This window comes from Ursus maritimus, unplaced genomic scaffold, assembly GCF_017311325.1.
Source record: "Ursus maritimus isolate PB19 unplaced genomic scaffold, ASM1731132v1 scaffold_3, whole genome shotgun sequence".
Taxonomy (NCBI): domain Eukaryota; kingdom Metazoa; phylum Chordata; class Mammalia; order Carnivora; family Ursidae; genus Ursus; species Ursus maritimus.
In genome coordinates this window covers 86,760,546-86,788,482 of record NW_024425563.1, presented here as the reverse complement: position 1 = coordinate 86,788,482, position 27,937 = coordinate 86,760,546, and the positions used below count along the sequence as shown (strand labels likewise).

General features: G+C 45.3%; 1 protein-coding gene across 5 annotated transcripts in view; it reads right to left on the bottom strand.

The window, feature by feature from the left end:
* Positions 1-24,211, bottom strand: part of PIK3CG (phosphatidylinositol-4,5-bisphosphate 3-kinase catalytic subunit gamma) — a 37,460-nt gene extending 13,249 nt beyond the window's left edge. For 2 of the 5 annotated variants that reach the window (XM_008703542.2, XM_008703543.2), the window contains exons 1-10: positions 17,722-17,890; positions 13,967-15,973; positions 10,947-11,012; positions 10,615-10,840; positions 9,095-9,198; positions 5,888-6,034; positions 4,241-4,331; positions 3,327-3,457; positions 2,242-2,353; positions 872-1,029 (exon numbers count right to left, since the gene is read on the bottom strand). In XM_008703542.2, the coding sequence (XP_008701764.2) occupies positions 872-1,029; positions 2,242-2,353; positions 3,327-3,457; positions 4,241-4,331; positions 5,888-6,034; positions 9,095-9,198; positions 10,615-10,840; positions 10,947-11,012; positions 13,967-15,961 (3,030 nt within the window). In that variant the 5' untranslated portion in view covers positions 15,962-15,973; positions 17,722-17,890. Of the gene's footprint in view, positions 1-871; positions 1,030-2,241; positions 2,354-3,326; positions 3,458-4,240; positions 4,332-5,887; positions 6,035-9,094; positions 9,199-10,614; positions 10,841-10,946; positions 11,013-13,966; positions 15,974-17,721; positions 17,891-17,911; positions 18,044-18,100; positions 18,245-23,837 lie in introns of those variants that run through there. The other 3 variants (XM_008703541.2, XM_008703540.2, XM_040644379.1) reach the window with 3 other exon arrangements.
* Between the last annotated feature and the right edge of the window lie 3,726 nt (positions 24,212-27,937).

Here is a 27,937-nt window from a genome sequence, read left to right as displayed (position 1 = left end):
GGCCCTAAGGCTGGGGGACGGGGTGAGGGGGCTCTTTAAAGGGGACCCAAGGCACAGGTGCAGATTAAGTAATCACTCTTCACCTCTACTGATCTGTTTTGTGTTTGTAGGGGGTACCATGTAGGTATTTTATGTAACAATTAGGTAATAATTTTCACTTCTATTCATTCGCAGTTATTAAATTTGCAAGTGTGAAAATTTTGCTCTTTGGGGGTTTGAGATATTTGGTAGTCAAAAGTGGATGGAGACCAGGAAGGAATGAAAAAGAAAGGAGGATGTGAACACCCCTAGGGAGATGGGTTGACCCGTGTCAGGGCTCGTTGGCCAGTAAGCAGGCCACGCCAGAGCTGGGTGTACCACCTGTAGACACACTGACAGGATTTCAAATGAAAGAATGTTCTGTCCTTCACCAAGAGTCCAGTGGCATGGCCCCTATGCCCTCTGTCAGTAATTTGATAAAGACACACCTGTAGCAAACATCAAGAGAAGCTCAACCTGTTTGAGAGTCCTGAAAGGAACAGGTAAAATTTGGATTTTCTAAGCCCTACCTTGAACAGAGAAAGAACTGTTCGGAGGTGCTCCTCCATCAAGCCCCTCTTCATTACATAGGCCTTCCTGGTGTTCTGTACCTGCCTGGCCCACTGATGACAGAACGCTTTTGCTTGTTGTTTGGTTTGAGGTGGGAGGTGACGGAGGAGTGGCATTTTGTACTTGGGGATGGAACGGAGGACACAGGGAGGAGGGGGGGATGGTCCTGCCAGAGAGGGTGGGCAGAAAAGCCTTAGTGGAGCCGAGGAGGGAAGGGCTGCTGTGCCTGGTAAGTACCCTCTGGTGGGTGTTCCCGGAGGCTGTGAAGGAGGAGGCCAGTTACCTGAAATTTCTGGAAGTGTAGGCTTGTCTTCTTTCCAGAAGTTCCCATCACAAACAGGAAGTCTGGGGTTAGCACAAACGGCACTCTTTCTTTATTAATGCCCAGGAAACTTTTGTAATTCCCAAGAATGTGTCCAAAGTCAATATGAAATAGGTTTCCTTCAGAGAAGAAAATGTCTGACATCATTACACTGGCACAATCGCTCGTAACAACACTCTGGTTTGTTTATTTCCTGAAATATTTTTTTAAGTTGCCTGAAAATGAGCTATCTTGGGTGAGAGAGCTATTTTTACCCTGTTTTATCAGCTTGTGATATTTTTCGGCTTAGCAGGTGTGTGTAGTAGTAACCACAAAGCACTCTTTGAACCAAGTGTGTTTTTGATATCCTTCTGGTGTTCTTTAAATGACAGCCAAGTGCCATTAAAAAAAAAAATTCTCGACTCGTCTCAGAATTATTCTTAGAAATGTAAGCCCAAACTCTCTGGCTAGTCTGTCATCATTATGCCTGGGACTCTCTTATGCCCTTTATGTGACTCAGGAGAGACGGATGGTTCGTGCTGCTTCAGGGAAGGACATTCACCTTTTGCTTTTGAGTAGCACCATAGAAATAAACCATTTCAAATCTCTTTTGAGTCCATTTCTACCACTGTCACTTTTACCACCACGATTACCATCATCTCTTCTCGTTAGATAGCCCGTATCACATGTCCATATCACAGTCCATAAATACATTCTGTCTTTTGCATCTCACAGAGAGTAAGCGATTTACCCCAATCTGGTGCTTTTTCCAGGCTCCACTCTTGAATTGGTCCAGATTTCTTAGAGAACCCTTTCCTGGCACGGTGGCCAGTACTGACCACTGTCAGGGCCATCAGCGAACCAGTGACAAGGGGTAGGTTAGGAAGGCAGAGCGTTTCAGATGTAAGGACATCTGGGAGTTCTTGTCATCACTTCTCTGCCACGTCGGACACTAGGGATCACACCCGCCTTCACCAGCTTCTGGGATATGCCCTGACCCCAGCTCTCTAGCGACTCTCTGGCTTTTCCTTCTGAAGTCTCATTTCTGGCATCTTCTTCCCTTACTCCCTGGGGTGGTCCTAGCATAGTGCACGGTCATGACTTCTAGATGTGTGCTCCCACCTTGACCCCCGTTTAGATATTACTGGGTGCTGCGGGAAGGTGAAAAGCGGGAGTTAGTTCAGCGGGGACGGTGTTTCAGTTGGGGAAGGTGAGAAAGTTCTGGGCATGGTGGTGATGGCAGCACAGCAATGTGAATGTATTTAATGCCATGTAAGTATACACTTAAAACTGGTTAAAATGGTAAATTCTCTTCTATATATTTTACCACAATAAAAAAGTAATAAACTCACCTGTCTCTGTGATCATAATATTGTCGTTGTGCCTGTCGCCTATTCCAAGAACAAAGGTAGCCACACAGTAGCCAGCACAGGAATAAACAAATCTCTCCACTGCTGCCTGAAACTAAGTCAAAGGCATTCGAATATTAGCCGTGTTCTAACTGCAAAGAGCGCGTGAGTCAATTACAGAGGACTTCCGAAAAGGCACCCTTCTGGGAACCATTTTCAGAGCAAGAGCGTTGCGCCTGATTTCGTTAACATCTTATCTACTAAGTGCCGACTTTCTCTTTGCTCTCCTTATGTTTTAGGGGAAGATTCAGTGAAGCGCAAGAGCAGGAGGAGGAAACAAGAGTCAAAGAGCAGCAGTTGATCAAAGGGTTCATTTCCGCTCCATGCATCGCTTGCCAACAACTCCACAGAACCCGTAATCATTTCTCCTTCGTCGGTGCACGTATGTTTTGCTTGTGACCACTTCAAGTATGCACGGGTTCACAAATCCACATGTATAACAGCCTAATAAAGGCCGCTAGTTATATTTCCTCCCCAAAAGGCCGCTAACCATGCAAATGAGTAGTACTAATCCTGTGCAGAACTTGAAACGACAGCCAGACGGCCCAGCCACGCAGCTTGTCAAGGATGCAGCATATGTCCCTCAGAAGGAGGGTGCTGGCACTGACGCTTCCCGCAGCCATAATTCACCGTTTAGATTGGCAGGCAAGTTCGCTTATAGGATACGTGCATTTCCCAGGTAGGAAGGGCTTTATACATGGTGACTAAATTTTTCTGAACAACAAAAACAGACTGTCCCAAAAAGGGCCAACACATTATTTCATAGAACCAAATTTCATGCAAAGCGTGCCTGATAACCAAAGGAGAAGCAAATGCTCGCGGCATTCTGAACGTAGCACCCGCGTTCTACACAGATTGCCGTGTCCCATGGGAAGGCACTTAAAACCCCTCGGCCTTGCAAGGAAGGGCTCTCACCCAACATCTGGAGGCATGACACTGGTAGATCCTTTGAAAACGTGAACCCACTATGGCTACATACATGACAAGCTTGCAAGGAGCCTTCCGCGCTGCGAAACGCAGGAGCTCACCTTTTCTTCAATAGGGCATTTTTCTTTGAGCCAGTGATTCAGGACTTCATCTTTGAACGCGCCCGTGTTGCCCACTGTGCTTTGCTGAATTTTGGCAATTGTTGTGGCATCTTTCACGATCTCGATCATTCCTGTGGGAGGAGGCACAGAATCTGATGTAAATTGGGGCCTGGTGCCTGAACCAGAGGGTGAAAGGCTGGGTCTCTGCTGACGGGAGGGCAGAGGGCTTTTCAACCAGGGGGCTATTTTCCAGGATTGTGCTGGTGGTTTTCTTAAGAGGGACAGAAAGGGAAGGAGGAGGATGTGGAAGTTCTGTGGGACATGCTTTCAGTGTCCCTGGATGAAAAGGGAGAGGTTGGTTTTGAAAGGTGATAAGCGCTGGTGCTTGGCAAACAGCGCCTTTTCCTTTTTTGAATCACAGGGTCAAATGGAAGTGGTTTTATACAGTTCTCGGATCAGAAGCTTGAATAAAACGATGTGTGGCTGAAACAAAAATGTTAAATGTCTATAAAAGTACCTACGAGTCGAGTATGTAATCGCTTCAATAATGTGAATTCTAAGATATTGAAGTAAGTGACAGGTCTTTCTGTCTATTTTTAAAAGTTATTTGTGAGAGAGAAGTTTAATGTGCAGTGAAACGAGTTACAGCTGAGATGTGGAGAAGCAGAGAGGAGGGAACAAGTTCTTACTAAAATCACTGCCATGTATAGTCACAGGATTGGAATCCCACATTTCTGTATTTTCAACAGATCCACATTAAATCAAGAGTAACGTGCACCAGCCTTGGAACATCGCCTTCCTTTTTATATGGATTATGTTTGTGATTTTTCAGGTATTAAATGCCTACCCTAAAGGACTTAGGATCCTTTACGACGAGCTGAGCGGTACATTCAGCTCCCGAGGCGACCACATACCTATTTTGTCCCCAGTTGAAATGCAACCATATGGCAGGAGGCACAGATCCAAAGATTCAGTCTCCCAAATGGATTCCATGATTCGCAGAATCTAGACATCGAACACAAAAAACGTTTCCATTAGAAATACATATTTTAATGTATTTTTTTTCCTCTTAAAAAAAACCCGACAGTCTTATCTGGAAACACGAAATATATACATTAATGTATACCCTATAAGTAACGCTATTCTTTAGTTATCAGTGGGGTGCCCTGAAGTTCTCCTTCCTTGGGAGCCTCTTAAGTTTGGGCCTGGAGATGTTCTCTGGGAAAGAGGATGAATGGATTTGGTGTGGGGAGAGGTGGCAACCACGTTTCAGCTGCTCAGGGGTTCCACTCCAGTTATGTGTATTTTATCACCACGGCAAAAACTGTTCTGCTCTGATGTTCTTACGAGTTTTTACCCATAAGGCACTCTTGGGCTAACCCAAGGCAACACTAACAGGGATGAGAATGCTGGCTCATTTACCAAGCACTGTTTCATGTCCATCCGTTGTGTTTACCCTATCACGTGAGTGTGATTATCATTCCCATTCTGCAGGTGGAGAGACAAAGGCTTCACGAGCTTTCGTACCTTGCCCTCGCCTGCCAAGCAGTGTGTCTCAGCATCAAAACAAGGACATAAAAGGCAAGTGCAAACCTCCCCGCAAAGTGAGAGGAATGACACAGTGATGCCCCGTGTTTCTGAAGCGCTTTGAATAATTTAAAGGAGTCTACAGATTTATGGGAAGTGCAACAAACCTCCAAAAGGTTTGAAGGATTTATTTTTCTTTCTTTCTTTTTAATACTTCTGGGACAATACACATAGGATTCTTGAAAAGAGAGCAAAAGGTATTATTGTTTCCATATTAGAAATAAGTGCAAGCAGAAACAGAGAATGGAAAACACGACCAGTTTTTAAATAGGCCACATTTCAATCAATGGGGTTTGCCTATTTTAAATAATCTTTAAAAACATTAGAAATGGTATTTCTACAATGGTGAGCTAGAATATGGAGAACATTACCGGTTTGCAAAGCTGAAAGTGACCCAGAAATGTTAGGAAATACGGAAGATGGTTACCGTCGATTACCATGCACCTTCTGCTCTAGTAAGCCGTTCACTCTCGCTACTTAACTGGACGATTTCTGAAATCACCTGCCTGTTCATCTTCTCTTGCTCTCCTTCCTGTCAAATCACTCACTTGAGTCTGTGTGTGGATGTATATCAAGGTGATGTGTCTAAGGAGGGCACCTGTGGGGACACAGCCTCGTCTATAAATACACACAAGGTGGATGCCAGGGGGCGAACAGGTCTGTATTTTATGTTACCATACGAGGAACGGGGTGTGTACAAGAGGGGTTAGGGGAGGGGCACCTATCTGGCTATGGGGGAAGGCTGGCTGTGCCTCTTCTCAGGGACGGCCGGAACTGGGATGCTCACTAATTGCACATCTAAGAGTCCACAGCCATGTTTCCCCCGTGAAAATTCTCTGTTACTCAATCTTTGATCACCGCGTGTGGACGGAATAGGAGAATGGGAGGAGAATCAGTAGGAGGCATTTTTGTAGATCTAACATGGAATTCTTTTTTTGGGTAATTGAAGGAAAAATTCCTGAACGGTAACGTACCTGTAAAATGAGCATGTCTTGGCGCAGATCATCACCGTGTTTAAAGATAATTCCGATCGTTTCATTGGATAGGGCTGTAGGGTCAGCACATTTAAACTCAAGCCACAGGGGCTTTTTCTTGGAGGCCATCACTTTACATTTTTCAATCTGTAAGGAAATAGTCACATGTTTCCTACACATAATGAATACATAATGTGGAGACATACATCCTCTTGCCCAGCAGGACGATAAACAACCAGTATTACAAAGCCCTAGCTGGAAAACGATGTTTAATGATTTGGGTGAAAATACAGAAAGCGTTTGCTACCAAATCTGGAAATGCTCTATGAGAGCAGGTTGCAACACCTAAAAGCAAGGATTCTCAAACTGTGTTCCAAGGAACCCTAAGAGTCTGTGGAGGTACCCAAGATGCAAGGGCAGATCCAAACCTCCGTGCACCCCCCTCCTACAGGGCCCTGGTACTCCCATGGGCCCGTTAATACAGAGCAACTCTGCCGTTTATCCAAGCTCAACATACCCTAGTAGACAAAACATAAAGAAAACCATACCAAGGCCCATCATAATCAAATTGCTAGAAACCACGGTGCTAAAAAGAAAATCTTAAAAGCAGCCTAGGGAAAAAAAGACATGTACAGAAATCAAAGATAAGAATGACAGGAGACTTATCATCAGAAAATATGCAAACCAGAAAAAAATGCTGCTGAAAGGGAGAAAACAAAAATCACCCTAGAATTCGATATCCAGGGGAAACATCTTTCAAAAATGAAGGTGGAATAAAGAGGTTTCTCAGACAAACAAAAGCTGAAAGAATTTCTAGCCAGAATACTTGCACTATAAGAAGTACTTAAGGCTGAAGGAAAATGATGCCAGATGGACACACGAGCCTATACAAAGAAATAAAGAGTCCCAAATGTGGCAGATGTGTGGGTAAATATAAAAAATGTTTCATCTCTTAAATCTGCTAAATCTATTCTTAACTGTTTAAAGCAATAATAATAACTATTATTATTATTGGGTTTATAACATATGTGGGAGTTAAAGGCATGACAAAAATAGTACAAAGGATAGGAGGAGTGTAATGGAAGTACACTGTTGTAAGATTCCTATGCAAACATGAACTGGTTTATCATCTGAATGTAACCCAGAGCATGTGGTATTGATGTAAGGGTATCTATTTATTTATTTATTTAAAAGGTTTATTTATTTATTTTAGAACAAGTGGGAAGAGGGACAGAGGAGAGAGAGAATCCCAGACTCCCCGCTGAGTGTGGGGTCTGATGCAGGGCTTGATCTCATGACCCTGAGATCATAATCTGAGCTGAAATCAAGAGTCGGAAGCTCAACCAATCGAGCCACCCGGGCACCCCAAGGATAGATATTTAGATCAATGCAGTGGACTGGAGAATCTAGATATAGACCCACTTATGTATGGTCAGCTGATACCTGACAAAAGTGCCAAAGTATTTCAACAGGAAAACGTTAGTCTTCCCAACAGATGGTACCAGAAAAGTTGGATATTCGATTCTGAAAAATCCACACCTGATCCTTACTTCCCACTGTACACAAAAATTAACTCAAAATGGATCAAAGACTTACATATAAAAGTGAAATCCATGAAACTTCTAGGAAAAGTATGTCACGTTGAATTAGTATTTTTCAACTTTGGCACTGTTGCCATTTTGGGCTAGATCATTTATCGTTGTTGGGGGGCTGGTCTGTGCATTGTACGATATTTAGCAGCATCCCTAGTCTCCACCCACTAGATGCCAGAATTGTCCCAGTTGTGACAATGAAAAAGAGCTGCAGACATTAACACGTGCACGCATGTGTGTGTGTATTGGGTGGGGGGGTGTCACCCCTAGTTGAGAATTACTGGATTAAACAAATATTTCTTAGGACACAAAAAAACAAACTACAAAAAAAAGTGGTAAGTTGGGCTTAATCAAAATTAAACACTCTGCTCTTTGAAATACACTACTAAGAAAATGAAAACGCAAGCCATGGACTGGTATTTGTAAAATGTATACCTGATAAAGGACAAAGGATTTGTGGGGTGCCTGGGTGGCTCAGTCGGTTAAGCATCTGCCTTCAGCTCAGGTCATGATCCCAGGGTCCTGGGATCGAGTCCCGCATCGGGCTCCCTGCTCAGTGGGGAGCCTGCTTCTCCCTCTCCCGCTCCCCTGCTTGTGCTCTCTCTGACAAATAAATAAATACAATCTTAAAAAAAAAAAAGGTAAAGGATTTGTGTCTAGAATATATAAATAACCTCAAAAATAAGAAGGCAACCCACATTAAAAATGAATGAGAGATGAGAACAGAAACTTCTCAAAAAAAAAAAAGCCCATAAAAGATACTCAACATCATCAGAGATATGCAAATAAAAGCAACATGAGATACCACTTCACCACTGGATGGCTAAAATTAAAGACTGGCGTTGATGAGGATGTGGGACAATTGGAACTCACATACATTGCTAGAATATAAAAGGTACAGTCACTTTGGAAAAACAGTTTGGCAGCGTCTCATAAAATTAAACCTACACGTACCATGAGTCCACTCTCTCGCTGTTAATTATTTACTCAAAAGGTGAATGGAAAACAAATGGTCGTATATCCACATAGGGGAATACCACTCAGTCATAAAAAAAAAAAAGGAACAGGCTGCTGACACACACAGCGACGTGGATGGAGCTCGAAAGCACTATGCAAAGGAAAAGAATCCAGATACAAAAACCACATATTGTATGATTCCACTTCATGAAATTCTAGGAAAAGTAAAATGACGTGACAGAGGCAGATCTGTTGTCTAAGGATGGGGGATGGAAGGAGGGAAGCACAAACTGCAAAGGCACATGAGAGAACCTTTCCTGCGGCATCTCCTTGGGAATGTTCTCTATCCTGATTGTGGTGGTGCCTGTATGATTTGTCAAAACTCATTGCACTATACACACTTACAATGAACACATTTCATTGTACATGAATGATTCCTTAAGAGAGCTGATTTAAAACCAAGTGGATGGGAGATTATCTGGTGTGGAGGCTTCTAGTAGCTAGTGCTTCGAGAAGGCCTTGACAGGAGCCCTCTTGGGGACTTTCCAGCTTCTCTGTCTCTACGTACACGTCAGCTCTGACCCACTGGGCCCCGTAAAGCGCGCACAGACAGTTTCAAGACACAAAGACCACTTGCAGACGTCAGGGTGATACCTACCACTAGCGCTCCTGCCTTCAGTCCAGGATCGTACGGCACTCTAAAGCTCTTTGGGAGATTTGAATTCTGCAGGTTTTCGAGCTTTTGCTTAAGTTGTGAAATAACTGGAATGGTCAAAAGTGCACAAAAGTTACGTGAGTTCAAGAAGTCCACCGATATTATCTAGAACATTCCCTGAGGCCACATCTCTTTATAACATTCTATCCATATGGTCTGATGTGGAGCAGGAGCCCAGGGTGTAGGTTTCTGTCTTTGAGGAACTAACCATAGAGGTGGCAGGCTTAGTCAGGCTTACTGGGAGCAATACGACCATGACGTGTGACACAGCAGAGGACAGAAGCGTGGGAGCGAAATCTGTGGAATCTCAAGCCAGTCACGTAGGGGATGGTATTTTGAGGGTAATGCTGAGGAATGAATACTGTAGTTTTCATTCCAACGTGAAACTCTGAACTGCCATGTGGTTTGGGGAACAGACATTTGAAGACCGTATTAAATGCCATTTGGTTAGGGTTCTGTAAATTCTTTTCAAAAGGGGAAGTTAGGTTATGTGGAGACAACATGATAGCCTGAAAATTAAAGCGTTCTTCAGAATTCTAAATTCTAAGGCAAAAAATGTAGGTTAAAAATTACTTCCTGGATACCATACTGGAGGCCAGGACATGTGTTTCCCTTTCTCACTTATAATACAAATAAAAGTAAGATGATTATTACCATGATTATTTTTTAGGAGAGAGCACTATTGGTGTATTGGAAAAGAATTAAAGGGAAAAAGTGGAAATTCAGAATATTCAAAAGTTTAAGGTACTGGCTGAGTATGTTAGAGTGTGTCTATTAGGGTCCATAAGTGCTGGGACTAGGTATACAAAAATGAATAAAAAATATCCCCTAGTTGCAAGGCTCATGCAGTTTACCAGACCAGAAAGACTTGTTAATGACTATAATTTAATACAGTATCAATCCAAAGCTATGGGAATACAGAGAAAGAGTGATTGATTTTCCTAGGGGCAGGGGCAGGATTTCTTAGGGATAAGAGGATCATATTGGAAATGACTTCAGAGAGGAGGTGTTTAAGTACATTGACATATATAAATATGTATATACAAATTTTTAATTAGTTTCTCAATGATTCATTAAAAGACTGAAAATTTGAAAATTATACACATATATTGAAAGGGAAGAAAAAGGTAAATATTTGCAAATAACTAATCTTTGCGTGCGTGCGATTGTTCTTAATACATCTTACATCAGCATAATGCTTTTCAAATTTTTCAAAGAGTTTAATATCTATTATCATAAATTCATCGTTAGCATGTATACGTGTATAGTTCAAAAAATATGAATGTGTAAAAGGAAGAGTTTTAAATTTGCTTATTCCACGGAGACAGAGGATTAAAAAATGGGTCCCTGGTTCCCTTTAGGAAGGTGTGACTTGCCTCCCTGAGGCAGAAGAATCACAGGGATGATGGCATTTGGAGATGAAGGCCTTTGGAAAGGGAAGCACGAAAACACAGCCACGGTACCTTGGGAACTGACGTCATACTTTTCTGCAGAGAGCGATTTAATATCAATGGTGACCTTCTGCAGCATCTCGATCACGTGAACTTGTTGGGAGAAGTCGTGCAGCATGGCCGTGCCGCAGCCCCTCAGATAGGCCTCCAGGAGCACGGCGAACCTCTGCTGATAGTGTCTGGACTGGGCTATCTCACTTCTCAAGAACCAAAACAAGAAATGGCCAATTCTTTTGTTCTGAGGGTGGGAACGAGAAGGGTGAAATGACTGTGACTCGTGCTCCGTCAGTCAATTCTTGCTAACTTTTGAAATGTCCCACTATGACCAAAGTGGAAGGACTTACCCTTAAGCCTCGTTTCAGCAGAAATCGGGCCAGGGCGCTGTCATGATATGGCTCGAATTTCACGGCCTGAAAGAGGAACACATGGGCACTGGTACGACCGCATTCTGTGCTGGTTAATCAGGAAAAAGGGAATGCAGGGGACACGGCCTGCCTTCCCGGGTCTCTCTGGGCTAGGCTGATGAGAATCTTACCAGTCACTCAAGTCCACCCTTTCTTTTCGAGGACACTTTGGGTCCGAGTGAACCACTTGCTTAGGGCCTGGGATTAGAAGCCAGAACTCTCTACTCACCGTTACATGCTTTTGATAACTTCAAAGGTGAAGTGGTAAGGGCTTCCCAAGTAAGCTCCCATTAAGGGCTTACTTGATTTACTGGAAGGACAGAGGGGACGTAGGGGGATGGCTGTAACAAGTCTGCAAAAGTGGAATGTGAAAGAGGTTGTTGGAAAGAAAATGGACAGTGGAGATAATAGTGCAGGTAAGGAGAAAAACATTTGTTCGATGTGAAGATCTTAAAAACCTATCACTCCCCTTTTGCTCAAGATGTGTGTTTGGCCTCGCACTGACAAGCCACCGAGCTGCCTCGCGGGCCCTTCCTGCAAGGAAACAGCAGGCCTGGACCGTCCACACAGAGTGATCACTACCCCCTGCCATGTGGCAGTGTAGACAGAGCTTTTTGTCTGGAAAGTCTCTGATGGTAGATGCTCCTTCGGGGTTAGTAGCTTTCATATCCCTTGGCTGTCACAGGGTCACTGACTCGGGTGGCAGACAGCTCTATGACTGAAGGAAAAGCCCCAATAAAATGGAAAAAATAACTAGGGATGGTGGGTGTGTATATTTGTTATGTCATTCTCTGTATTTACAGTAAGTCTGCAGAAGCTCATCATTTCAGCAGCCGTAAGACAAGCAAAGAAGATGTGTCCAAAAAGTTAGAGGGTGGATATCACGTGTAGGCACAGAGGCTTAAAATGAAATTAGAAATACTCTTAGTATTTCACTTACAAATAGAAATGGCCTATCTTTTTTTCCCCCAAGGAGCCAAAGAAATTCCCATTCCACTTTATGTTTTCAGGCCTGTGGGGTTCTTGGTACAATTTCCAGTCCGTACTCTGGTTTTCCAGTTTGGAAATGACCGAGACTGACGTGATAATCTCTTATCCCCATGCTGTCAAAGGCGCTTCTCATGGTTGTGGGCCAGTAGGGGTCTGTAGCTGCCGTGAAGGTCTGAATTCTGAGAATGTGGTTATTTAGCCACGGTCCTGACTTCAGAATCAGTTGTAAGTTTCTAGCTCGAACGTGAGTCTTTTCGCCCTTATTCGTGTTTCACTTCTGTAAACACAATGCAGATCTCAACCAGCAGACCATTTTCATCAGGAATGAGTCATTCCGCCATATCTGAAAATGTCTCAAGTAGTTTTACAAATGACGACTCTTTCTCAGATTTACGACCACAAATTCAATGTTAGTATTACTTATTGACCTCTTTTCATTTAAAACAGTTCCAAGAAGAATGCCATTCATTTTTCAATTCCGCAAAATTGACTTGTGAAAATGACAATGAAAAATAATTCATCGGTGAATTAAATTTCCTTAATTTTCATTTGTGTTATGTCAGTATCTGAACCAGTTGGCAGAGAACAGTATTAGGTACATTTAATAGATGAAGGCAAAGGTCGAGTGTCATGTTTCAAGTATCTGCCTAATGAGAAGGTGAAGCTTCAGAGTTAAGACTGAGGATATCCAAAATGCCCATCAGAAAACTCCAGGGCCTTCCTCTAATGATAGCTAATGATTTGACAGTTTAGTGTCTAACACTTAGCCTGGCTAATCCTAAAGATTCAGGTCAAACATCACTTACTCAGAACTGTCCCTGGTTTCCTCCAGCTAAATCGAGTAGCCCCAGGACCCCTGCCTATTTTCTCATAATACTCTGCAGTTTTCCCCCAAAGCATGTGCACAATTTGTTATGAAATATCTGTTTGTATGTGTATACATTTACTGTCGATATTCTCCATGGCACCACGAGCTATAGGGGGCGGGGGAGGGAGAGGCAGAGACGGGCTCTGTTGTGATCACCGCTCTATATCTAGCATCCAGAACGGGGGAAACACTCGGTACGTGTTGTTGAATTAATGAAGGGACATGTCTGCACTCTAAAATAAACATTTCTCTTCCAATTCCTTTACTTCCTCTTCCATGTTAAGCAGCACAATACCATCTGGGAACTGCTGTGTGCAGAACCGTGTCTCTTTTCTTTCAACTTCCTAGGTAAACCGTAGTCAAATCGCTTAGCCCCTCTGGACTACAAGGAAAGGTGTGAGAACCGGAGTGGAAACCCTGGACCAGACCTGTCTAACGAGAGGGGCTTTTGAGGTGCCACTCAGAGAGGAGATGTTATTCTATGCATGGTGAGGAGTGTGATCAGAGAGGCTGACCTTTTCTTTCCAGGACACACCATCCTGACACGGGGTTGATGCAGGATGTTGGAGGCAGTGAAAAGAGCAGGGTCTGGAATCAGACCTCCTGGGCTTGATTTCTGGTCTGATTCTTTCCAAGTATGTGACCTGGAGCACATTACTTAGACTCTCCACGCTTCTGCGTCCTTATACATAAAATGCAAATGTTAATTTGACCTCTATCATAGTTGGTGGGAGAATTCAATGCAAGAATACAGGAAAAGATGCAAATCACTTGGAGCCTCAGAGTCTGGGCACAAGGGATCCTTCAATAAATTGGCTCTGTCACTCATACAGTGAATGAGAACAAAGTACTCCTGTAGGGCTAGTTTTCCTAAAAAGCAAAATTACTTACGTTTTCAAAATGCTTATTGGCAACCCCTCCAAGAGAGTAAAAAGGTAAATGGGACAGTTGACTGCTTTCTGACATGGCTTCATCAGATCTACTGTGACTGACTGTGACACTGTGGACAAAGGGCATTTGAGGACAACTGCATGGGAAGCCCGCGGACATGCAAATAACCCGTTTGAGAAGAGTGCTCCGTGGAGCACAGAAGCATCCCTACCTGGACCAGCTGTAGCAGGTAATGCAGGACATCATCGTCCTCCAAGCTCTCCAGCTTCTGAACTGCGATGGCTCTTACGTTTTCGTCTGAAAAGTTGCAGTCCAGAAGTTGCATCGTTAACCCAACATCCAAAGCACTTTGGTCCCAGACCTCCCGTCTGGCTAACAGTTGGTATGTTTTGGCTACAATTTCTTGCTGTCCCCATTTTACGGAGCTAAACAGCTTAGGATAGGCCTTTGGGTGCTTAAGACTTTCATATCTAAAATGCCAGAGCAATTCTTTGTCCTCTGCCGTGAGGGGGTTAAGTGGATCCGTGGCTATGATCGCCTCCAGTTGCTTCCGAAGCTGATTGGGCATCTCTGCTCGCACCCGGTCCCCTTCGGGGTCAGGGGTGGGCCGATGCTTGGGCAAGGCGATTGGGTGACAGTAATTGTCCAGAAGAATGGAGATGGACATGGAGTTCTCCTTGTCTGGGTTGGTCGCCGACGTGAGCTTGTCGGCATTGAAGCTCCCCTGGTCTTCTCCCTTTCCCGAGATCTGCCACATGTGGAGCACGTACTCCCCGTGGCGCAGCAGGAAGCGGTGGTCGATCAGCAGCAGGTTCACGTAATAGAGCAGCTGAGCTTTGCCTTTGCCCTCCGAGCCCGGAGTGTCTGCGGAGCCCTTGCCGGTTGGCGCCGGAGCTTTGCTGCAGTAGATCTGGAGGTTCAGCAGAGCCCCCCTGGGTAAGTCTTTGATTTGGATACTGAACTCAAGCCACACGTTCCAGAGCACCTCCTCCGTGAAGGGTTTGGGGCTGGTTCTCCTTTGGCACAGGACCTGCTGCCCGTGCTGGATGTTGGCCTCCACAAAAACTGTGAGGTCAGCATTCCGGGGCAGCACAGGGATATCAATGCCTCTGATTTTGACCCTGAACTTCCGGTCGCAGTCCCACAGGGACACGGTGAACACACTCTCGTGGTCCTTCCCGTGGATGGTCAGCTGCTCGTGGTAGCCGGTGACTCCCGTGCAGTCATCCACCAGCGGCCACTCTTCTTTCCTCACCTCGTCCAGGGCCGGGTCTGGAGGCGAGTCCAGCACCAGGTGAATCTCTTCTCCGTTCTTGAGGCAATGCCTCACCCACTGGAAGTTCTTGATGGGCGTTTCGCCTACCAGGTACTCGTCCCGGCCGCAGACGCGCAGCACAAAATCCTGTTCGTTTTGGCTCTCGGGGATATCCAGCAGAGACTTCTTCTTGGCCATCTTGGTGAAGAAGCTCTGGAGGATGGTGCCCGGGGTGTCGTCGGCCGAGACCTTGATGGTCTGGCTGGTGGTGCTGCGGTGAATGACGATGAAGATGCAGTTGTTGGTAATCTTCTTCAGCAGGTACTCCGGGAGGGGCTTGGAGGTCACCCATGGGTGCATGGCGTAGAGCTTGGGGTCGCGGCCGGCCACCTCGACCATGCGCGGAGTGACCAGGCGGCGGCGCGTGAACTCGAGCTCGTTGTCGTGCACGTTGCTGACGTCGGTGACGTCGTAGCCAATCAGGGCGGTGAGCTGGCGCTGGAAGGCCAGCGTCTCGTCCGAGGGCGCGCGCCGCTGCACCACGTGGATCTGGCCCGGGCTCCGGTGCAGCACCTGCCAGTAGCGCAGGCAGTCCAGGGTCTGTACCACCTGGTGCTTGTCGTAGATCTCGTACCACTGGCCCTTCTTCTGGTAGAGCAGGAGGAAGTGGTCCGGACCGAGCCGGTGGTAGAAGTCTGCCGCCACGCTCGTCTCCAGCGCGCGCAGCCACACTTGGGCCTTCATCTGCTCCACGTTGCCGTGGCCGGCCACGTGCAGCAGCGCCGTCTCGGGGGTCTTGCTGTGGCGCTGGCTGGTGGGCAGCACGAACTCGATGGGGATGAGCTCCATGGAGGACAGGCTGGCCGCGGAGCTGCGCGGCTTCATCCTCCGGCGCCGGCGGCGGTTGTCCTCTCTCAGAACCACGGGCTGCTCATAGTTCTCCAGCTCCATGCCCTACGCGACCTGGGAGCAGAGACACAGAGGGTTCTGTCACAGGGAAGGCACTTTCTGTTTGCGTTTTTCGACGAGGTGGCAGAAGGAAAAGGGCGAAGAATGGCAATGATGCGCGCAAGAGGATGGGGGGTGGGGTTGGATTCGGGGCCCATGAATCATGATTTCGCCACTTAGTATCCGGCTTCCTTGGGGCTAGTTCAATAATCTCTGAGCCTGTTTCCCACCTGTCATTTGGGGTTAGGACTACCTCGGAGGGTGAGGTAAGGATTAAATAAGGTAATATCTTTGTTCAGTATGGGCAATGGGTATATGGGGGTTCATTAATCATGTACTTTCATTATGTCTGAAATTTTAATTAAAAAGAGCGAGGGAGATGGAAAGCACTCATTTCGCACGGTCCCTGACATGTTACAATGGCTCCAGGTGGTAATTGTTGTTCTTAAGTTACTGAAATGGATAGAGGAGTAAAAGCCAGTTAAAGGGCCGAGTTCTAATTTACAAGGTGCAGTGTGAGATGCTGAAACCCCCCACTTCGAAAACAGGCCTTCAACTTGTTTCCTCTTTGTTCAGTCTTACACTTCTCCTTGGGACCCAGACACCCCACCCAACCACCCTGCACATTCTTGATTTTCAAACTGTCTGGATTAGGTATCTACTCCCTAGCCAACTTCCTGTCTATTTCTTTTCATTTTTTTTCCTTTCTAGTTAGGAAAGGTGGTAATTTCATTGATGATATTCAAAACCATCAGAATGGGTGAAGTTGCAAAGTAAGAACATTTGCAGGTATTTAAGTTTCTGAATTGGGAAACGTGTACACATCCCGGCTGTCACGGCAACATTAAGGCAGTATCTTGGGGGAGTCACCCAAGGCCGTACGCGTCTAGTAGGAATTTTCAGATGTTTGTAATTTTGCACCAATTCATTCCATCTGCTCTGCCTTCCATAGTGGAGAAGCCACAGGATGGAAGGAAGGATTTCTGGATTCCACTGACCTGCTGTTTGGACCCCAGTAGATAATTTAACTTCTTTTTTGCCCTCATATTTTCATTTCTGTAATGAGAATTCACCAATTTATTCTCATCAGTTCACTCTTTCCTAAATCTTTAATAAGTACCTACGCTTTCCAAAGCACTTCAGTATAAATGTGACAGAATGCAATAGGAAATACTTCAAATACAAAAAAATATTAAAATTGGAATACAAACGAGGGGTTTTGATTTTAATATTTAGTATCACTGCATTGTAAGATATATTCCAAATAAGAATCAAATATTGAAACAAAAATGAATGTTTCAGAAAATACCATTTATTCTCTTAAATGACTAATGTTAGTGAGATTCATAACTACTTATTTCCTCAAGAAATAGCGGGCCATTTGATATATACCAAAAAGGAGAGTTTGATTAAAAGATAAGAAAGACAAGTTTCATTTGTTCCAAACTTCTATTCAAATCTTGACCTAAACTTACTTTTAAAGTCAATATTCCCTCTCTTCAAATACAATGAAGTTATATTTAGTGAAGACACAAAATCAATTGTCCCAAAGGACTATCTCTTGCAGCTTTGAATTCACTGTCTGGGCTGTTGCTACATTATAGATTAACTGCCAAAGACAAGAACCTAAGATATATTTATATTGACACCAAGTCCAAGTTGAGGCAAAAGACAAATACACAGCCATCCCTTCTGCCTCAGTGATACCAAACAATCTTACAAGATACAAGATGCAGAAGAAAACCGGCTGGCTAAATACTCACGGCTTTCCTTCATGGCTGAGGCTACGGAGCTTTCTGCTCTTAAGAGAAGGCGTCAGAAACACCGTTAGGCACAGCAGGCACTAAGCATGCACTTGTAAGAACTTGGAGCCCGGCTGGCACGAGCTCCAGTGCCCTCCCCCTTCCTCCCAAACAAAAACAAAACAAAACAAAACAAAAAGTACAGATGCACCTGCAAAAGCTTTTGCCGGAACCTTGTGGATATCCACACGTCTAGGTTGGACTAGACAATGAAATGGAGACATTCAGCGGTGTCGCAAGAACCGACAACCGTTCCAGATAACAATATTCTAGCTGAGACGGAAGTGTCACTATTCTGAGTCAGACCCAACAAAGGGCAAAAAATAGAAGGAAGTAATACCTGATAAAGCAGCGGAGGTGATGATGCTGAAGGATCATTTGTTTAATTTTTGAAAACAAAACAAATTCTAATCTACCCAGTGCGCCTCTAAACTCTTCTGCTTTTCTGGGTCTCCCTTCGTATCCAGATGCAGAGGAAGTGTTGCAGTTACCAGGAAGGAAGTTTTAACCGAGTTGATTATACGTGTGATTGCTCATTTTAAAAGTGTCAGAAATGCATTTCCTGTTATAGCACAGAGTGAAGCACGAGAGTGAACAATGTTTACCATATATATATATTCTCCTCTTTGAACGAACTTTTTAGAAGGAGAGAGACTGAAACAAATTAAAATACACATTCATAAGACATATACACATGAGACAGAAATACTCTTTCTAGATACTTTGGAGAAGAAAAGGCCTAACAGCCACAGTATTAGAGAAACAGCCTGGTAAGAAGACTTTTAAGAGCCAAATTAAACCCATTAGTCCTGCAAAGCTCATTGAATTAATTTTTTTTTCATGGGAATTCAAATGAACCCTTGTTTATATGCTATAACTGAGGGGTGGGGGGTAGAGAAACCTAGTGATCTAAAGGCCTGAGTTATCAAGCTGAACATTTTCAAAGACAAGGTCTGGGAGCTTGCTTCCTTTCTATATGTTGTCAGAGCATTCAGGGTCCAAAATATCACTGGTGTGTGTGTGTGTGTGTGTGTGTGTGTGTGTGTCCATGTGTGTTGTAGGGGGAGACTTACTGTGAGCAATGATTGGCTGCAGAAAAAATAGGTTTCTTGGTGTCATGGGAGAATTGGCGAGCAGAGCACTGTCACACCATCAGATAGTCACTGAGAGATCGCTCCTGAGTCCCATGGGAGTAGAGAAGCCATAGAAAAGCCATCCTAAATAATTTTTAGAGCAGTTCTATATTTTCCAGGGGACCTCATTTCCTTCTGTAACCCCTGAGCCCACTCAGATCTTGAAGCAGTGTCCCCTCTCCTCTAACCCAGGGTTTCCTAGACTAGAGTTCATCCCCAATCTGGGCTCTTCTGGATGCCAGCTGAGCCCCAGGAACAACAGGGAGGATGGCGCTGGTCTCACAGCTTTCTTGGAGGTATGTAATTGAGAGGTTCTCTGAATTACCCTGACATCAAGATAAATTACTGTTGATCTGATCGATCTCCTTTCACATAGACCCCTTGGGTCTTAGCTTTCTGCAAATAGTCTCTACAAACCCTCAAATAGGACCTATAATCGTTGACAGCAGCAGGCAAACCATTTGATTCAAAGACTACTTCCCAAATATTTAGAAGGATCTTGTCAGCTCCCCAAAGTATATTCCTACTTAGGAATACTCTCTTAGGAGGGTGGCATTTAGAAGCCTCAGAGCTGGCCCTTCTGGTTGATTCTGTCCAAGGACCCATCTGGAGGAGCTGTCCAAGCTGCGCTTCACCCAGAGTGTCAAAGGAGGGGCTGATGGGGGCAGGTGAGCTAACCACAGAGGGACCACGAGCTTGGCCAGCTCTGTTCCCAGACCATTCAATAGATCCCTTCCTAGCCCTGGCTCAGTCACACTCAGGGGGCCACATCCCAACCTGTTCACCCCCACCCCCGCACCCTGTGCCCCGTGCCCCATACCCACACATTAGTTATTCCGAAGTGCTTGACGCTGGCTCTTGGGTCTCCTTGCCGCTGAAGAACTACTCAGCTAAGTCCGATTATGCAAATATTGTCTGTTCTATGACTAAACTCGCAAACAGTTCAGGCTTTATTGGTGGTTTGAGATTAAAAATACCATGCCCTTCCCCAAATCCTAATATAGCCACTAAAATTTGACTATATGTCATAAGCGTTCCAAGGCAGAAGACATGGTCAATGTCTCCTTCCTTTCTGTGGATGCTTCCTCCTTGCAGAGGAATCCTTTACAAGTTAGGGCCTCTTTCATCCTCATAAGACCCCTAGGCTTCATCATTAACCTGCTTTATTGATATGTTTCTCTTCTCTTCCCCCCCCCCTTCTTTGGATCTCCATGCATCTAGAACCATGTTTCATTATCAGTAGACATACATGACCTTCTATATCGCTTCCAACCATCGCAGGAATGAGAAGGTAGAACCAATGAGAAAAAAACCCAGTAAGATCTGTCAGTGGTCAATAAACAGATTAAGAATGAATCATTTGCTATGAGGAAAGCTCATTGTGATAGCCTTCAGAGAGATTATTTACGGTCTAGTTGGAGAGAGAAGATGTACAGAAGCAAAGCTAAGATGCACAGTATGATAGTACATATAGGTCAGATTAAGTACATTATATAATGTTTGTTACAAAAATACAACCGTTTGAGGGAGGAAATCACCTGGGATGGGATTTTAAAAATTTTCTTAATATGCAGAGGGAAGCCTAGGATTTAAGGTAGGAGGAGGAATCAGAGGGGAAGGTTTCCAAGCCTCAAAGTATTTGGGGGACAGTGAATAGATCAGTTTGCTGAAATGGGGGGGTTTATGAAAGACAGCAGTGGGACATGCAGAGATTTGGGGAAAGACATGGGAAGACTGGCATGTGCTTCCCAAACATATTTCATATCCTGGCACATGTGAATAGTAACAACATTTGTATGGCGCACTGGGTACGATGGACTGAATGTTTGTGTCCCCCTGGCGATTCAGGTATGGAAATCTTAACCCCCAATGTAGTAGTATTAGGTGGGGGCCTTTGGGGATTCGTGCTTTTGTAAAAGGAACCCCACAGAGCTCTCTGGCCCCCTTCTGCCTTGTGAGCACACATGAGAATATGGCAGCCTGGAAGAGGGCCCTCACTAGAACCTGAGCAAAAGGTACCCTGATCTTGGATGTCTAACCTTCAGAAGAGTGAGAAATACATGTCGATTGTTTATCGGCCGTCCAGTCTATAGTACTTGGTGATAGCAGCTCAAACTGACTGTGCCACTGAGGTCAAGCAAAGAGGCTTCTCAAACCATGAGACAGTTCCTGTCTCCCAAGGGCCTCAGTACTTTTGGGGGCACATTCGTTGGCAAGCTCTGTTATTAGTTGTTGTTCCTGGTTGGGGCAGCTCTCTGATGGAGACACGTGGGTATTTCTTTGGCTTGAAAAAGTACCAGAATCCATTTTTCACATGTTTTAGTTCAGCCTCAGATGGCTTATCCAATGTGAGCAAAAATGCAAAAGTCATTTTACTATAGCAATTTACTTTCCTTCGATACCTTGTTTTGGTGTCTGGGCACAAATTCCAATCTTTGTGAAGCTTTTTGGCCCATGTCTGGTAAGATGGGAGAGAAGCATCCTGGTGTTGTAGAAACACTAGCAATCGTGAGACCTGGGTTCATTCCTGCTTATTCTCTGGGCCTGATATTTACTCGTTCATCTCTCTCAGCTTCCTAATCTACCAAACGGATAACAACTACGCTAATTATCTCATAGGAAGTTGTTGTAAATCTTCACATCTCAACGGAAGATAAACTCATCGAACTACACTATGCAACACATTGTGTTGGGTGTTCTGGAGGACACACAGTTCCAGGTGTCACTCAACCGACACAGAGGAAGAAGAGGTATGCCCGCGTCTGCATTTCTTTTTCAGAGAGAGAACTTTCCCAGAAGCTTCTGGCTTCCCTCTTGTCCCTGGCCAGAATTGTGGCAAGTGCCCACCTATCCCTCAGCTAATCAGGATTTTCTCTGCTGAGTTCCTGGATGGCAGAGAAGTGTGGACACCAGAACAAAATGTCAGGGCTCTGACAGTAAGGACAAAGGGGTGCTGGGAAGGACAGCAGGAGGGTCTGTCAGAGCCTTGAGTGCCATTAGGGAGGTAGGCTATTATCATGCCATGTGCGTAGAGGGAAGCCACTCCAGGTGTACAGAAAAGAAGCTACGGGAACTCATCACAGTCAACACAAACCCAAGGATCTACAAGCAGAGCCAGGTACCTGTGGGCCCTTCCACGCACTTTCCACTCTTACTATCAGAAACTGGCCCTGGAGGGCACTCACTTTTGCTGATACAGCTGAGTAAGCACGTCACAAATTTCTAGAAAAGGTTTTTCTGTAAATGGATTTTGTAAAATCCCAGTTCCTTAGCAGGATGCATCAGACCCTTTGTGATCTGTCCCTTAGGGTCTAACCTGAACTTGATGCCTTATCTTCTAAATCCGCTCTCATGTGAATGAAACCGTTTTCTGCTCTCATACTTGCTGTGCTCTCTACACCTCTGTGCCTTTCCAGTCTGTCCTCTCTGCTGTATCTCTTCCCCTTGGTCTTCCCTCCCCACTCTTTCCCTGTCCCCTGATCCCCTCAGCCATTTGACCAACTCCTCTTCTTCAGTACCCCATTTGCCTGATCTCCCTGGAGAGGGCTCTCTGGTTTAGGAAAGCACAGAGTGACGGAAGCTTTTCTCTCCATCAGTAAGCACCCCAGAATAACAATACTATCATCACCCACAAGAACAAACTCTCCCATACCACTTGCTTTGTGACTTACTTTGTCCCAAGCACTTCATTTATTATTTTTTTTAAAGATTTTATTGATTTATTTGACAGAGAGACAGACAGCCAGTGAGAGAGGGAACACAAGCAGGGGGAGTGTGAGAGGAAGAAGCAGGCTCCTAGTGGAGGAGCCTGATGTGGGGCTCGATCCCAGAACGCCGGGATCACGCCCTGAGCTGAACGCAGACGCTTAACGGCTGCGCCACCCAGGAGCCCCTATCCCAAGCACTTTAAATACATTACTTTATTTAATCCTCATAACATCGCAAGGAGGGGCACTCCTATTATCCGCATTCACAGATAATGAAAATAATGCACGGAAAAGTTAGGTGACTTGCCCCGGGTCCCACAGCTGGGAAGTGGCAGCTGTCACAGTGCTTCTTCCAGGGAACGATAACTGTTTTAATGCGCTGTCTCCTCTACCAGACTGTGAGCTCTTGGGGACAGTGACTGCTTTCCTCATCACTGAATTTCCCAGGGCCTAAAACAGTGCTTGACACATGCAAAGCAAGAGCCTTGATAAATATCTGTGGAATGGATAATTTGTGTAGAATATCTCTGTTTTGAAAATCAGTGGAGGGATGACTGGGTGGCTTAGTCAGTGAAGTGTCTGCCTTTGGCTCAGGCCATGACCCAGAGTCCTGGGATCTAGTCCCGCATCAGGCTCCTTGCTCATCAAGGAGTCTATTTCTCCCTCTGCCTGCCACTCCCCCTGCTCGTGCTTGCTCTCTCTCTGACAAATAAAATCCTAAAAAAAAAAAAAAAGGAGGAGGAGGAAATCAGTGGATTCCCTTGCATTTACAGGATGCAACAGGAGTATTGGGTGATCCTCCTGAAGTCTCCCGAATCAACAAAACCCAGGCATCCCCTTCCTCCCATCTAACCAAGTAACCCAAAGCCTCCTCTGGAAACTTCAGAACAGGAAATAAGGGAGGAAAATGGTGTGCAGACTGTGGAAAGTGGGAAGAAACCCAGTTTAAGATTGTAAGGAACTATAATGCTTTAGAAACATCCCCTTTATTGCCCCTCTGCCTGATCCAATTTATGAGTTCTCTTTGTTGTTCCCTTAATATAAGGAACTGAAATATAAGACCCCAAACTGCCTGTACCACCCATCTTTGTAAACCAAAAAAATCTATGTCGTGGTGGCCCAGCCCCAGCCCTGGGACCTTGCCTTCAGAATTACTTGTAGACAGTCTAGAATTTTTATCTAACTACCTACACACCTATCTACTCTCTCATCACACGCCTGTCTCTATCTCACATACCGAGGTCCTGACAGACAAAACGGCAACAGGGAGCGAAGCTTCCAAACCAAAGATGATTCCTGATTTCCCTGCTCCAGGGCACAGGGGAGGCTCGGCAGACAGGCTTGAACAGAGCCTGCTCTCCAGCGCTGGTCCAGGCCTGCAGTGACATTGTAACAGAAGCTGCTTCTCAGGCTTTTATAGGGGACTTTGTTCCTTCCAAAGCCCTGGGTTCTCTGCTTAGGATCTGGCGCAGGCACATCCCCTTGGAAGGAAGCGCAGACGATGCCCTGCCTCTCCAGGTTCAGAGTGGGGCGGGAGCGCTGGCCCCGAGCCAAGCCCTTCCCGGCTGGGGACGCAGCGAGGCCACCGCCCTCCTGGGCAGCGGACGGGACCTGGGGCGCGGGGTCACGTGCCCGCCCTCCCATCCCGCACTCCGTTCCCTGCTGGGCGCCCCGACTGGGCGGCCCCCGCGGCCTCGCTCTGCCTGGGCGCCTATGAGGAATCCTCTTCGCCTCCAAAGCTCCGCCCACCGCGTTGCTATTACCCACCTTGTGGGTTTGTTTAATCCCGTGAGAATTTTCCACGGGTCCGGAAAAGCCCCGATGGGCGTGTCTCCAAGAGGGCGTGAGTCGCCCCCACCCCCTGCCTGTCGCAGTGTTTCTCATTTTCTTTTTAAGTGGATGCCTGCCCCCCTCCCCTTCCTTCCTTTTTTTTAAAATAGTATTTACTGACTTGAGCGGGGAGGGGCTTCTGGATTGCTGAGAACATTCTGTTTCTTGATGCGCGGGCTGCTCCGGGCGACCGCTTTGTTGCGCATTCATCAAGCTCTACCCTCGATGGTCACTTTGCTGTGTGCATGTTACACATCAATATAGATCAAAAATAGTATTTACCTAAGGTCATTTTTATTTTAAAAATGTCTAAAATTTAAGCTACATTCCATACTTTCTTAATTAAGAGTGTTTTTCTTCTTTTTTCTCCACCTTCGTGGCAGACTCCTTGCTTTGTGAATCTGGACGTTCCGGGTGGGGGCCAGTGCGGGACCATCAGTCACGTCTGCTTCCCACGAAGCATGCATTCGTTTAATGTTTATTATTGAATAGCGTCCGTGTGCTGGCAGATGGAGTCCCTGTCTGCAGGGAGCTTGCCCCTTAGCAGGGCAGAGATGGCCACCTACTGTCATCACACATAGATGAGATGGGGGGAACATAGGTGAACCCTCAAAGCTGTCCAGAAAAAAGGGTTGTAGGAGTTCAGAGCTGTCTTTCCCATCTGAGCCCTCCAGAGGGAAGGCCTCAGTAGGGGTGGCAGGGAGCACAGGTGGAGTTGGGCAGGCAGAGGTGAGGGGGGAAGAGCATTCTAGCAGAGGGCACAATATAGGCAGGCAAAGTTCAGAAAACTGAAATTTCCTTAAGTAGCCTAGAATGCAAGAGGAGGACAAGAGAGGGTGGGCTGTGGCCAAGGCCTGGTATTCCTGACAGTGGCGGTAAGCAGCATTCTGTCGGAGTTGTTCAACTTTAGTTTGGAAGAGCCAAACTAAAGTAGGGGCCAGGTTGGAATACATCACTAGGGACCCCTGAACTTTCTTTTTAAAATTAACAGCTTTATTGAGGTATAATTTACATGCCATTCCCTTAGTTTTAACCTTGCTCGTGGTTCTCTGGGGCAAAGGCAACAGTCCTAATACATTCAGGAGGGTGTGCTGACTGTGCTAATCGCAGAACAAAATCTCAGTGGTTTATTGCTTTCTCTCCTCACAGCCCCGAGCTGGTCGGGTGCGGATGGCGCTGTTCCAAGCGTTCATTCGGGAACCAGCTCCGTCCAGCTAGCAGTTTGCTCTCCCCTTGGGCCTTGAGGCCTCCATGGGGTCTGAGAAGGGCTCACAGCTCTTGTGTCGTCACCTCATTGGTCAGAATTCTGTCACGTGACCCACCAAACCACCAAGGGTGGCTGGGGGAACACAGCCTATCTGTGTGCCCTGGGGGGAAAAGAAACAGCATTCTGTTTGCAGCAACGTGGTAGCGTCTATAGGGCTTTGAGCAGCAGGATAGAATTTAAGTAGTATCGTGTATCTCAGTTCACGTGTTAAACGGATTCTGTCATGAGACACTTAGAATGTGGCCCATCCGCGCTGGACCGTCACTGATGTTTCGATGGTATCTCCTCTCTACGGGAAGTGCTAAGTGATAAGTAAAGGCTTTTCCCAAACCAGACACTGGCGGTCCCCCTGTAGCCTTCTCCTGACCATCAAAAACAGTGCAGTTCTTCCTGCGTTTGCTGGGATGTTCTCTTCTGATCAGGCGGTGCTGTTATCCTGAGAATACGCATCAGAGAACGGAGAGAGATTCCTAAATAGCTAAGGAGTTACATTAGTTGATCGTGTCATTGTCGAGGCCAACCAAAACTTTTAAAAATCATACTTTTAGAGTATTTTGTCAGTTATTATACTACCCATCTTAAAGTTTATCATAACCCAAGTTCATTTTTATACATGTAAAAAATAAAACTATTTTTAGTAAAACGTTTATATGTATCATCAGCAGCGTGCGTCACGCTGTCCTTTGGAGACCAGGCTGACAGAGGCTCTACCGTCTTCAACATGCGGCTTTCTAGAGTGCGCATGCGCCAGCATCCAGCCGAAGTGGAGAGTGGCATATGGGACGGGAGATTTTTATGGGCAGGGCGTGAAAGTGGGAAATGACTCTTCCATCTACATTTCATGCACCAGAACTGAGTCATGTAACTACGCCTATTGCAGGAGTCTGAGAAATACAGCCTCTGTTGCAACTCACCAGTGACCTCCCAGTGGTGGTGATGGGGAAGGTCATCCATCTCTGGTGACCAGCTAGTCATCTCTGCCACAGCGGGGCTACCAACTTCTCTTTTTTTAAAACGTACCTACGTACCCTGGCTCTACCCAAATGTGATATACGAAGGATGTTGGTTTTGAGAAAAAAGATTTTGCTTTTAATAGGATGGGTCTAAAAGGATGAAATATTTTGCTGTTGTTGGATTGATAATGTAAGTTTGTTATGAGTCCCAAACAGAGGGATAGATAGTGTGGATTGTTATCTGGTGCCAATGTGCAGAGGAGTAGGACACAAAGCAGAAGTGACAGTCAGTAGGGCCAGTGACAGAGTCTTCAGTTCTAAAAGGCGGTGGGCAAGACCGTATTCTCCCACCCACTTTGAAGTGAAGATGATCATTGATTTGCTTTGACCAATGAAATGTGAGCAGAACTGCTTCACAAGCGTTATGTTTCCTCCCCTCTGCTGTGGAAAACTTGGAACACATGAGTTCACATCGAAATGCAACCTTGTGAAGGCTGGGACCAGCAGAGCTCCCCAGTTCACTCACGTTGAGTGCGCACATGGGCAGGGAATGCACTGTTCGTGGGTCAGGCTACTGAAATCTTGCAGTTGTTTATAACCAAAATCCAACCTAGCATGTTCTCACTGCTCCGTCAGGTAAAGGTTGGCCTTGAAAAAACAGGCTGACATGATATTCTGGATCAGATTTTAAAAGGTTAAATTTCACTCTAGGGAATTTGAAATGCAAAGCTGTTTTGGGTGAAAGATTTTGTTGATAGGAACTTTAAGTGGTATAAACCAATCCTATGTATTTATTAAGATACAATATCCAACTTAAAAATAACTTCAAAAGTGCTGATAAAGTGATAATACAGTGATGAAAAGAAGAATAAACTTCTTTATTATAAAGAATACCAAAGAAACAGCATTTTATCTGTTTTTTAAAGTACACATTTATAGAAAAAATAACATCCAACTTCTTTTTCTAGCAGATTTTAAATGAGATGTAATTTTCAGGGTTTTAGATGTAAATTTTATTAAGTAAATTATACATAATTTTTTTTTTTTTTTTGGTCTTTGTTCATAAAACTGTTCCTCTTTCCCCTCAGGGATTTTGTGTGGCTTTTCTTAGCACTTACTCCTTTTTTTTTTTTTTTAAGATATTTAAATTTATCATAGAGAGAAAGAGAGTGTGTGAGAGAGAGAGTTCATGTAAGCGTGCACTCGAGCAGGGGGGAGGGGCAGAGGGAGAGAAATTGCCAAGCAAACTCCCAGCTGAGCACAGAGCCTGGGCTCTATCCCAGGTCC